This window comes from Nelumbo nucifera, chromosome 3, assembly GCF_055504915.1.
Source record: "Nelumbo nucifera cultivar China Antique chromosome 3, China Antique-T2T, whole genome shotgun sequence".
Classification (NCBI taxonomy): domain Eukaryota; kingdom Viridiplantae; phylum Streptophyta; class Magnoliopsida; order Proteales; family Nelumbonaceae; genus Nelumbo; species Nelumbo nucifera.
Window position 1 is genome coordinate 60,029,262 of NC_142651.1, and position 12,787 is coordinate 60,042,048.

Sequence of the window (12,787 nt, forward strand, 5' to 3'; positions counted from 1 at the left end):
GTTCAAAAGATTTAAACTTAAAAAATTAAATTTAAATTTAAAAAATTAAATTTATGATATAAAATATTTCAGCCTAGGAAACATTGGAATTTTCCTACTTTCCTGTATTAAAAAATATATTTAAAATATAAAATATTAATATATTTTTATGGTTGTATCATTCGATTTTAGTTAGTTTACAAATGACCAAAGCGAAACTAATCTAACCGATTCAGGTTGGGAAATTGTTGAACCAAATCCGATTGGAAATACTATAAATCGGGTTGCTTAGTTTCATTAGTTTGATTAGGAATGGCAACGGGACAGGGTGGGGATGAGGAGCCTCTCCCCATCCCCGTTTCCACAGAGATCCCCACTCCCTGTGATTCTTTATAATATCAACCATTATGTTTTTGGTTGTTATTTTATTTCAAAAATAAAAATAAAAATAATTAAAATTTACAATCCTATTAGAAAAGATTCAAACATATTCAACCATATTTTTAAAAATAATAACATATAGATGTATGTATACATATATACATATATAAATGCATGTGTATATATACATATGTTAGCGTTAGCGGGAATCCCATGGGACGGCGGTCGGGGTCCCCATGGGGTAGGGAGTGCTCTCCCCGTCCCCATACCGTCCCCGCCAATGGGGATGAAAATTTCCCCATCTCCGTCCCCGCGAGGGGAAAATCATCCCCATCCCCGCCCCATTCGGGGTGGATCCCCATGGGGATTGGGGAAATGGGGAAAATTGCTATCCCTAAGTTTGATAAACAACCCTATCTAAAATTAATTATTGTTATTTTTGTATTATAAAAACTTATTAATAGTAGTATATAAAATATAAATGATTATTAATTATAAAATATAAATGATTATTAATAATATTAATTATTATATAAAACAATTATTATTAATAGTAGTATATAAAATATAAATTATTAATAATAGTATATAAAATATAAATGATTATTAATTATTATATAAAACATGTGTATATATACATGTTTCTATTATTTATCTTTAACTTAACAAATCCAGTGCATCGCACAGATCGCCGCTAGTGATATTATAAAGGGTAAATCTCTTAAACTACCCCTACTATTTGTGAAATTGACTAACTCTACCCTTACTGTTTACATATTGTCTTAAAGTACCCTTAAGTTTTTTCACAATTGTCTAAAACTTCCATTGTCGTTAATTTTTCGTCACACTCCATTCATATGTGGTATCACGTGAGTGGTAATTATTTTAAAATTCCTAAAATACGCTTATTGTTCATGCTGCTATTAGAAGTTGTAGTGGTGGCGGTGATTTTGATATATTCGTCGTAGGCAACGGCGACCATTGTAACTTCTTGATGGAGGGTGATTTGGCCCAACCTCATAACAAGGGGACACGTGGACGTGACTCAACATAAGTGACAACTCAGCATAACGAGCTCGCTCCAACTCAGCGTAATGAGCTCGCTATAACCTAGCCTGACAGCTCACTGCAAATGGCAGCTCACTACAAGATAATACACCGTTGCCCCGAGCTAAGACTCTCCCAAGTAGAGAGCACCCCGAGCTAAGACTCTCCCAAGTAGAGAACACCCCGAGCTAAGATTCTCCCAAGTATGGAGCACCCCGAACTGAAGACACTTTGGGTTAAGCTCGTCAGCTCCCTAACTAGAATAAGCTCGCTCCTGTCCAAACCTAAGTAGGCTACCTCGGAGACTGACAACCGTACCTGCCAAACCTAAGTAGGCTACCTCAGCATATCGCAGGGGGTTTTCTGCCTGACAACCATACCTGCCAAACTTGGAGAATGCACCCACGTCTCTCGCCTAGCAGCGTCGTGCCTGCCAACCCTGGAGGTTGTTCCTCATCTGATAAGACCGTACCCTGCAACGATCACCTTTGCCCGCCAGCTCAGCTCTGACAAATAATGGCCAGCCACTCCAAGCCGTTATTTGACAGCAGATCGCCGCAACGGAGATTCGGAGGCGGTTGCACCTGACATGTCAGGGTACCAGTATATAAAGACCCTGACCCCAAGAGGCGAAGGTATTGCGTGATCATCACTCTAGCTCTTTAATTTCTCTACAACTCTCTCTTTCTCTCCCAGCTTTCAATCTGGTTACTAACTTAACCATCGGAGTGTTCCCACCGGGTGAGCCCCCCGAGTTCCTTCATCTTCTTCCTCATAGGTATCTCTCATCCGTTGCCAGCTAGGAGCGCAGCCACTTCCAGCTAGGAGTGACCAGATCACACACCATCAATTGGCGCCGTTTGTGGGAAACACTTCGAAAAGCCTTTTTCCACCAAATCTTTCAAGTTCAATTTCCATGGCTTTCACCAGCAACGCCTGACGTAGTGCGGACATGAATGCTTACGGGGAGCAACCTCAGATCCCGATGGTGTGCATTGGTTAGTTCACCCTACCACTCTCTGTGGATGGAGTTCATACTCTGAACGTGCCCCAGATCATGGCACCTGTGAACGCTCCACTCCCCTCCACGACGGGTGCAACCTTCGTCGAACCATTTGTTGTTCCCCCGATGACCAGACAAAACCAACTTGAAGACCTGGTACACTGCATGCGAGCTGTGCAAGCTCAAATGCAACAGGTCTAGCAACTCCAACTGTATCAGCAGCAAGTTCTACACCAGGTTTATCAGCATCAGTACCAACAACAGTTTCCACCGCTGCCTCAGAACCAGCTGTCGGTTCCACCTCGGTATTCGGCCACACAACAATCTAAGCCTCGCCATCAGAGTGAACACCCCCTTCGCCGGGGAGAGACCTCCTAAATCCAGAACCCTCTTGGGAGTCGGGTCTCGTCCCGCGGAAGAAGAGAGAGACGGGCCACTCCTCCCACCTCGCAGCATGTGAACAGATTGGGAGATTCTTAGCCTGCCAGACCTGCCTCACCTCGGCTTTCAGAGTTTGAGATCCCGCTCATAGAAAACCGGTTCGAGGTCCTGGCCGTAGACTCTAGACAAGGTCCCTCAATCCATAGCCATTGCCAGCAGTCTGAGCCACTCCTCGCGAGAACTATACCTAACAACACAGAGGCCAGCAACACCAATGCGGAGCCAACCAAGAAGCAACAGAGACGCCGCAGAGCTTGTCGAGCTACAGTCCAGAACTTGCACGAACTCCTCAAAGGAAAGGAAGAAGCGAGCTTGGGAGCAGTGAAGGCCACTCCGCTCCTCTCTGTGCCATCCCCTGTCTCCCGAACTCCTGGCCGTCCTGATGCCAAAAGATTTCAAGGTACCTCCCCTGGACAAGTATGATGGGTCATTCGATCCGAATGATCATGTAGATTCTTTTCAGTTCCAGATGCACTTAGCCGGGGCAGGTGAGTCATGCATGTGTGTAGCTTTCTCTACTACATTTAAGGGGGTAGCTCGCACATGGTATAGAAACCTCACGCCTCGGACAATCAAGAGTTGGGCGCAATTCATGTAGATTTTCACCTCACACTTTATCACCAGCAAGAGGTGTCCGAGGTCCCAAGAAAGCCTTCTTGGCATAGTCCAGAGGGAGGGGGAATCTATCCGCAGTTACATCAAGAGATTCAATGATGCATGCCTACAGATACCTGATCTAGACCCTGCAGTGAGGCTCACAAGAGCCAAAAGAGGCATAACGCACAAAGAGTTCAAGTGGCACGTGGTTGCCAACAAGCCCCAGTTCATCGAAAGAGAGGAGGAGATGAACTAGAAGAACGAGAACCTACCGGAGAAGAGGAAAAGAGAAGGTGAGATCTCAACCAATGGAGACAATAAGCGGAAGAAAGAACCAGCATGGGGAGGAAAGCCAAACCAGTCTTTCCGATCTCCTCCAGCTGAAAGGACGAACTACACGCCCTTGAATGCGAAGCGAGCAGAAATCCTCATGGCGATCAAGGATGCGTCTTATGTGAAGTGGCCACCTCGAATGAGAGGAGACCCGAATACTAGAAATAAAAATTTGTATTGCCATTTTCATAGAGATCACGGCCATAGCACCGAAAATTGTAAAAACCTTCGCGATGAGATAGAAGAACTCATCCGTCGCGGGTATTTAGAAATTTTGTACAAAGTGATAATAAAACAGGACGGCAGGGGGAGCAAGGTAGAGACGCTCCCGAGTCCAGCAACAGGTAAAATGAGTAGCCATAGAGGCAGCCACCCGAAGAGAGGCCAGTTCGGGGAACAATATAAATGATCACCGGCGGATCGATCGTCACAGGCTGCACCTCAGCAGCAAGGACCTCGGCTCGTGAGGTCGAAAGAGAAGAGCGGAATCCCCCGAAGTGGCCAAGGGTAGAGGACTGACGCGCTCGTTGTAAAAATGAGAATCAATGATTTCGAGGTAAGGCGCGTCCTCGTTGACTCCGGCAGTTCGGCGGATATACTCTTTAAGGCCGCGTTTGACAAACTTCAGCTTCGGGAAAGCGATCTCAAGCCCCCGAACACTCCCTTGGTGGGCTTCAGCAGAGAGGAAGTCAGGCCCCTAGGGAGAGTTATAGTACCTGTGGAGGTTGGCACATGGCCTAGTATTGTGAGATTCGACCACACTTTTCTAGTTGTCGCGACTCCCTCCCTGTACAACGCCATAATAGGTCGGCCAATCACCAACACTTTACGTGCAGTGGTGTCCACCTATTACTTGGCTATGAAGTTCCCAAAGGACTTCGGAGTTGGGGTAGTGCGGGGCGACCAGCTTGAGTCTCGCAAATGCTACGTCACCGCTCTGAAAGGGAAAGCCAAGGTGACCGACGACTTCGAGTTGGAGCGACCTGCGGAGCAGCATGAAGAGCGAGCTACGCCCATAGAAGAGACGGTCGCTGCACCTACTTCAACAGACGATTTAGCTCGGACTCTCCAGATCGGCGCTTCAATTGAGGAGCCTCTGCGATCTCAGCTGGTAAGCTTTCAACTTAAAAATTTAGATGTTTTTGCATGGTCTGTGGCAGAGATGCCCGGCATAGACCCCATAGTCATTACTCACAAACTGAACACCGATCTTGTAGTTAAGCCCGTTAGACAGAAGAAACGCAACCTAGCCATAGAGCGTTGGAGAGCAGTCGACGAGGAGGTTGGGAAGCTCCTTGCAGCCGATTTCATCAGGGAGGTCCATTACCCGAGCTGGGTAGCCAACCCCGTTCTGGGTAGCCAACCCCGTTCTGGTAAGAAAGGCCAACAGTAAATGGTGCATGTGCATCGATTATACTGACCCGAATCGAGCTTGCCCGAAGGACTGCTTCCCACTTCCCAAGATAGACCGTTTGGTGGACGCGACCTCATGGCATGAGTTGTTGAGCTTCTTAGATGCTTACTTGGGCTACAATCAGATCAGAATGGACCCTGCCGATGAGGAGAAAACGGCCTTCATAACCGAACTAGGCCTGTACTGCTACAAGGTCATGCCCTTTGGGCTGAAAAATGCCGGGGCTACTTTTCAAAAACTTGTAAACCGATTATTCGAGCCACTGATCGGCAAAAAAGTAGAGTGCTATGTAGACGACATGGTCGTCAAAACCTAGTTTTCGAATGATTTAATAAAAGATACGCATTCTATTTTTGAAATTTTGTGCAAGTTTAACATGAAATTAAACCCGAACAAGTGCGTTTCCAGTGTCACCTCGGGGTAAATTCTTAGGTTACATCGTCAACCGACATGGCATTGAGGCCAACCCTGATAAAATTAAGGCCATCTTAGATATGAGACCGCCTCGGAAATTGAAGGAGGTTCAGAGGTTGAACGGCCGCATAGCCGCTCTAAGCCACTTCATGTCTAAATCGGCAGATCGTTGCATGCCTTTTTTCAAGGCAATTAAAAGAAGCAGGGGCTTCGAATGGACCGAAGTGGTAGTCAGCTTAGTACTGATTTCTAGCATCCCGGTGTTAACCCGACCCGAGGAGGGAGATATTTTGGAGCTGTACCTCTCCGCGAGTGACATGGTAGTCATCTTAGTACTGATAAAAGAAGTAGATCGGATCCAACGACCCATCTATTATGTTAGCAAGGTGTTGTAGGAAGCAGAGACGAGGTATACAGAGAACAAAAAGTTGGCATACGCGCTAGTTGTTGTAGCTCAGAGACTTTGACCGTACTTCCAAGCTCATACTATCGTCGTCCTCACCAATAAGCCTCTGAGGCAAGTCTTGCTCAAGCCCAAGGTCTCCAGTAGGTTGACGAAGTGGGCCATCGAACTCAGCGAGTACGACATCCAGTACAAGCCGCGAACTACTATCAAGGTCCAAACCTTAGCCGACTTTGTCGCAGAATGCACTTTCAGCACCGAAGTCCCTAGGTCGGATGAGCTCGAGCACAGCGAGGAAGCTTCAACCAGCGCGGCCTCTCTCTTGGTCAGACAGAACCCGACTTGGGATGAGGAGCCCTGGATCCTCCATGTGGATGGCTCGTCAAATCAGCAGGGTAACGGGGCTAGAATCGTTCTGTACAGGCCAAGTGGTGTGAAATTGGAGTACGCATTACGCTTCGAGTTCGCTGCATCCAACAATGAAGCGGAGTACGAGAAGTTGATAGCCGGGCTAGCCCTAGCGAATGAGGTAAAAGCTAAGCACATCGTTATCTGCAGTGACTCCTAGCTCGTGGTCAACCAGGTCACCGACGAATATCAAGCTCGCGAGCCAACCATGGTCGCCTACTTAGCCAAAGTCAGAGAGGCTCTGCTCAACTTCCAGTCCTACTTCATCAAGCAGATCCCGAGATCCGAGAATGTTGAGGCCGATGCCCTGTCCCGATTAGCTAGCACAAGCGATAACACCATGAGAACCGTGTACATAGAGAACCTGCCTCAGCCTAACATTCTCGGGGGAGCAGAGGAGGTCGCTCCTGTCGTACAAGTAGAGCCGAGCTGGGTTGATCCACTCGCGAGCTACCTGCCACACGGGACCCTCCCTGCAGATCATAATGCTGCCAGAAGGGTAGAGCGTCAGGCAGCCAAATACGTCATGATAGACGGACGGCTGTACCGAAGATCCTACACGCTCCCTTATCTGCGTTGCTTACGACATTCCGAAGCCGAGCTCATGCTCTGCGACACTCATGAGGGTTTGTGCGGCGGACACATGGGGGGCAGGGCTCTCGCCCAGAAGGCGCTACGACAGTGATATTATTGGCCAATGATGAAGGCAGATGCGATTGAGTTCGTGAGAAGGTGTGACAAGTGTCAGAAGCATGCCAACATCCACCACCAGCCCGCCGCCGACCTAAGTACCTTACCAACCCATGGCCCTTTGCACAGTGAGGGATCGATATACTCGGATTGTTTCCACCAGCGACAGGACAGAGGAGGTTCTTAGTGGTAGTAGTTGATTATTTCACTAAGTGGGTGGAGGCCGAACCTCTCACAACGATCACGGCGCGAAGTGTGCAGAATTTCTTCTGGAAGAATATTGTTTACCGTTTCGGACTACCCCGAGTGCTCATCCAAGAGACTATCAAAACTATGTTGCGACATAACTACGAACTGAACTAAACTGAAAAAGAAAAGCTAGGGGAGACTCACCAAGAAGAAAGACCGAACTGAAAGACCGACAAACTAGAAAACCCGAGCTGAGAACTTTTAACTGCGACCTCAAGGCGAATGCTAGTGAACTTATGGCGGAGAAAATGACTCAGGTCCCCTCATATTTATAGCCGCAAGGTTAGGGGATCAACGGTCGAGATCAAGAAGATCTAATGGTTCCTGAGAAAACCGGTTGCATGACCCTCGAGGTCAAAATTAGTTTAGCGTGACGTCTGCGCGTAACCACACGCGACCTGGGTTATACTTGGTTGAGCCGAGCAACTGAACTGGTCCGACTGGCGAACTGTCTGACTGGACGGCCTGAACCTCGAGCAAGTTAGGACCCCTGGCTCGGGGAGTGGGGGGCAATTGATGGAGGGTGATTTGGCCCCGACCTCATAACGAGGGGACACGTGGACGTGACTCGATATAAGTGACAACTCAACATAACGAGCTTGCTCCAACTCAGCGTAACGAGCTCTCTATAACCCAGCCTGACAGCTCGCCGCAAATGGCAGCTCTCTACAAGATAATACACCATTGCCCTGAGCTAAGACTCTCCCAAGTAGAGAGCACCCCGAGCTAAGACTCTCCCAAGTATGGAGCACCCCGAACTGAAGACACTTCGAGTTAAGCTCGTCAGCTCCCTAACTAGAATAAGCTCACTCCTGTCCAAACCTAAGAAGGCTACCTCGGAGACCTGCCTCGGGTAGAAGCACCTCGGCGAATCACCAGCAGCTCGGTGTAAGGTAGCTCACTGCAGAGTAGTTCGGCGTATCGCAGGGGGTTTTCTGCCTGACAACCGTACCTGCCAAACCTGGAGACTACACCCACGTTTCTCGCCTGGCAGCGTCGTGTCTACCAACCCTAGAGGTTGTTCCTCGTCTGACAGGACCGTACCCTGCAGCGATCACCTTTGCCCGCCAGTTCTGTTCTGACAAATAACGGCCAGCCACTCCAAGCCGTTATTTGACAGCAGATCGCCACAACAGAGATTCGGAGGCGGTTGCACCTGACATGTCAGGGTACCAGTATATAAAGACCCCGACCCCCAGAGGCGAAGGTATTGCATGATCATCACTCTAGCTCTTTAATTTCTCTGCAACTCTCTCTTTCTCTCCCAGCTTTCAATCTGGTTACTAACTTAACCATCGGAGTGTTCCCGCTGGGTGAGTCCCCTAGGTTCCTTCATCTTCTTCCTCACAAGTATCTCTCGTCCATCGCTAGATAGGAGCGCAACCACTTCCAGTTAGGAGTGACCAAATCGCGTACCATCACTTCTGAACGACAAAAGTTTGGTGAGAAGGAGGTGAAGAATAAGTTGCAGTCAAGTTGAAGACACCTTCTGAATTGCCTTCTGTTGTTCTCCTCAGCTTGCCCCAAACCACTATTGCAAAGGATTTTAAATCCACATAATTTGTAGGAACCCTATTGTGGGTACTAAATCCAAGTTCTAGCTCCCAATGCATGTCTGCAAAGCTGCAACCCTTGGTTCTTTTAGCGGTGGAAAAGATTACAAATGAATCCTCTACAAGGCTGCAAACCTCCAAAAATTAAACGCGTCTTCTACTTCAAGTCACCGTCCGGTGTCTTCCACCAAAAAAAAAGGAAGAATCCCCAACTCCAGCCTCCCCATGAAACAGATCAGATGAACATCTATAACCGTCCCATAAATGTTTTTCAAGTTCTTTGTTTTTTATTCAAGGTGATAGGCCGTGACATAAAGATTGTTACAGAGTTTCCTACCATCTCAACCCGAAGCGGGACAGAACCTTGTATATCGACCAAAAGGGGTTTTGGATTCATACATTGAATCCAGACTGAGCTTTTGGATGGTGGTCCCTGTAGGAAGTTGGGCTCCATTCACCAAAGGAACCCCAAAACCACCATTTATGATGTTGTTACCATTGTTCTGAATGACAGTTGATGAGCTGCTTGTTGTTATTGTTGATAATTGCACTGATGTTGCTGTTGAGGGGAATGTCATTGTTGACGGGGAGTACCACACCATTTGGCCTGTAAAGGGAACCTGACCGGTAGAGGGTTCAACCCACTAAGTATGTCATGCATGAAGAAGGATAATGGGTGCTGGGGGTTCGCATTCACCATGGTGGCACTAGTAGTAGATGTAGAAAGAGTAGCATCTGGTTGCTTGATGGCGGGTGGGCCCATAGGTGCTACATCAGCGACAGAAGTGGACACAGGTGCTCTATCTGGGACTGCCGTTTCAACTGGATTGGATGCCTCCGGTGCTATTGCTAGAGGGGGACAATTGTTCGTTGAGGATTCGAGCTGAGGTGGCACATATATGTGATAGTGAGGACTAGTAACATGAGGGAGATGTCTCAAATACGGTTTTGGGTTTTGGAGGTTGCATTTGGAAAATTGGAAATTAGGGGTTTTTCATCAATTGGGTTTTATTTTGAAAAATTGATAAATAGTGAAGGGCAAATTCGATATTTCATTTTTTTCCGTTAGTGTTTATTAACGTGTCAATTGTCAGAAAAGTTAAGGATACTTTAAGACAATAAGTAAATAGTGAGGATAGAGTTAGTCAATTACAAACAATAGGGGTAGTTTAAGAGATTTCCCTATTATAAATAGCATAAACAATACTAAATATTTAATATAATATATATATACACATATTTAATCCAATCCTCACCCTGTCCCGCTAACATAGTTTCCATCCCCATTTCTGCTTGGTCGAGGAGGTTGGGTACTCAGGGAGGATAGGGAAAAATGCCATCCCTACCCCCGTGTTGTATAACTCCATAGAACAATAAATTTTAGGGATTTTTAGAATGCATTCCACCTCAGAATTTTGATATGAGCAACAAACCTACAACAATTCAAATTTATAAACAGCTCCACCTATAACACCCATACCCGCCTGTAAATTGGCATCAATTACAAGCTGGTACCTACCCCCAACTATACCGTAGAACTAGAATTTCAGAGGTGGACTGAACAATAAAAACCCATAAATTTTAAGACCAATAAACCCTAATATCTTTTTCCTATAGACAATAATTTTATAGAAACTGAAATAATCATACCACATAAATAAATATAAAAAATCAACTCTATCTTTCTTTTATCTATTGGTTGTTTGCAAAATTGAGATGAAATAAAATAAAATGTATATATCTATGTCTATATATAAACATTTCACTTTTATAGTTTAAAAACTTTTATCTATTGGTTGTTTGCAAAATTGAGATGAACTAAAATAAAACGTATATATCTATATCTATATATATACATTTCACTTTTATATTTTAAAAATTTAAAGAAAACCACAACATTCTAAAAAGCATGGGAATCAATACGTCAAATCTGAGGTGGGTTTGCGCCCTACATGAATTTTCCAACGTCAGTCACATATATGACAATGGCGGTAAGACTATACTGGACTAATGTATCTCGTCTCTCCCGTGTCCTCAATCGTCTCGGTCAAATGCGCCCTGTATGAATATTCCAACCTCAGTCACATATATGTTGGACAATGGCGGTAAGACTATACTGGACTAATGTATCTCGTCTCTCCCGTGTCCTCAATCGTCTCGGTCAAATGCGCGTGTATGGTTTTAGCTAGAGTTGGATTTTTTAATTCTGATTACCTTGATTAACCAGAATCTTCAGCGGCAATAACACAAGGATTCCTTTCCAAACCCGCAAAATTGGATCCCTCGTTTTCGGTTAGACACCTTCAAAATGGCTCCCTTTTTATCCGGAGGACTCTCCGAAAGAAGAGTATCCCATTTTTTTATCCTTATTTTCCATGCCCAAAAATGGCTATCTCGGATTCTCGGTTAATGATTTCTTGTTCTGAGTTCCACAATCTTCTTTCGGGGTCATTCATTCCCAGAAGGACCTCCGCTTTGCTTTCCTCACTTGTTCTTGGTCTCCAGTTTCCGTGGTCGTCTAAAGATTGGTGAACTACAGCAATACATATTGAATATTCATAGCTACAAGGTAGTTTTGACACCTGGGGTTTGGTGGGTTATGTTTTTCATCTCTTTGAATCGAGTTGCTAATCAGGTGGTCGATGAAATCTTGCCCTGTTTGAGTTCTGGATCACTGTTTGATTTCTCGTGTTCTTTCGGTGGTCGATGAAATCTTCCCCTCAATGTATTAAATGATTCAGAGAAATTGTTCGAAGGTTCCCCTGGTTGGATTGGACTTCCTGGCTTGTGGGGGAAGTGGAGATTGAAAGAGCCACATCAGAGAAATCGGTTATAGTTTATGGGTTTCTGGGTTCACTACTTTCAAGACATGGGTTGCTTCCCTTGTTTTAGGTTCCAACTAAAGAAGGCAGCAAAGAGAGCAAATAGCAGCAGGATAGAACCATCAGTGACTTCTAATAAACAACCTGATCCACCTTCCCAGTCTGGTAAGTATTTGTTTTCGTTCCTTCTTCCTACGGCTTTAATATTCATATGTATGATATTTTCTTGCTTGTCCCCTTTAAACAGTCCATCAAATAAATGAAGAAGATCCTTAATAAATTTAGCCATCACAAGTTCATTTGAAAGGACCCCATAGAATATGCTCAAATGTATTAAGAGGAAATTTATATTTTTGAATCTTGTCAACTCACCTAAATCATCATTCTGTCATCTTATCGAATCCCTCTTCACCTTCAGTCCTCTCAATTCCTAGCCAGCTTTGCAACCCTTGATATAAGACTGAAATTCATGGGCAAACCATGTGACGGTATAGTCTCATAACTAACAGATGTTTTGACAAATTTCCATAAAACAGACGTTTCAAGAGATAACTCAATGTTTATACTTCATACCAAAAAAGGGATAACTCAAAGTAACTTCTTCCCTTGGTTCAATGATTCATAACAAGGAAGGAGGGATTGAGGATGTTACCCATAGAACTAGGACAGCATGAACAAAGTGGAGAGTTGCATATGGAGTCTTATGTAATAGGCGAATACATTCTTTAAAGAGTAGGACAGAATTGGAAATCCTGGAAACAGTAAAAATAAAAGTAGCACATTGGGTACAGTCAATGGAGGACTTTAAATCTTTCTCACTAAATGATATTCCGAGAAAGTGGAAGGAAGTGGCTATGTCAGCTTAAAACAAGGAAAGAACAATATTCATCAAAAAAAAAAAGGGAAAGAACAATGATGGAATGGAGACACCCAGCAGCCAACTGTGTAAACCTCAACTTCGATGGAAGCTAAATAGGCAATCAGGCAATAGCTGGGATGGGAGGGGTCTTTCGAGACTCAGAAGGGGAGGTGCTTGCATTATATTCAGGACCT

At 45.2% G+C, this 12,787-nt stretch overlaps 1 protein-coding gene and 1 pseudogene across 6 annotated transcripts in view; one reads left to right on the forward strand and one right to left on the reverse strand.

The window, feature by feature from the left end:
* Positions 1-8,777: 8,777 nt before the first annotated feature.
* Positions 8,778-9,836, reverse strand: LOC148801252 (uncharacterized; annotated as a pseudogene).
* Positions 9,837-10,910: 1,074 nt separating this feature from the next.
* LOC104602181 (putative serine/threonine-protein kinase PBL26) overlaps positions 10,911-12,787 on the forward strand; it is a 53,189-nt gene continuing 51,312 nt past the window's right edge. For 3 of the 6 annotated variants that reach the window (XR_016083910.1, XR_016083911.1, XM_088900701.1), the window contains exon 1: positions 10,917-11,899. Coding sequence is in view for 4 of the 6 variants with exons in the window: in XM_088900701.1 (XP_088756827.1) it covers positions 11,752-11,899 (148 nt within the window). In the remaining 2 variants the exon portion in view is untranslated. Of the gene's footprint in view, positions 11,900-12,787 lie in introns of all 6 variants that reach the window. The other 3 variants (XM_010265783.3, XM_010265779.2, XM_010265780.2) reach the window with 3 other exon arrangements.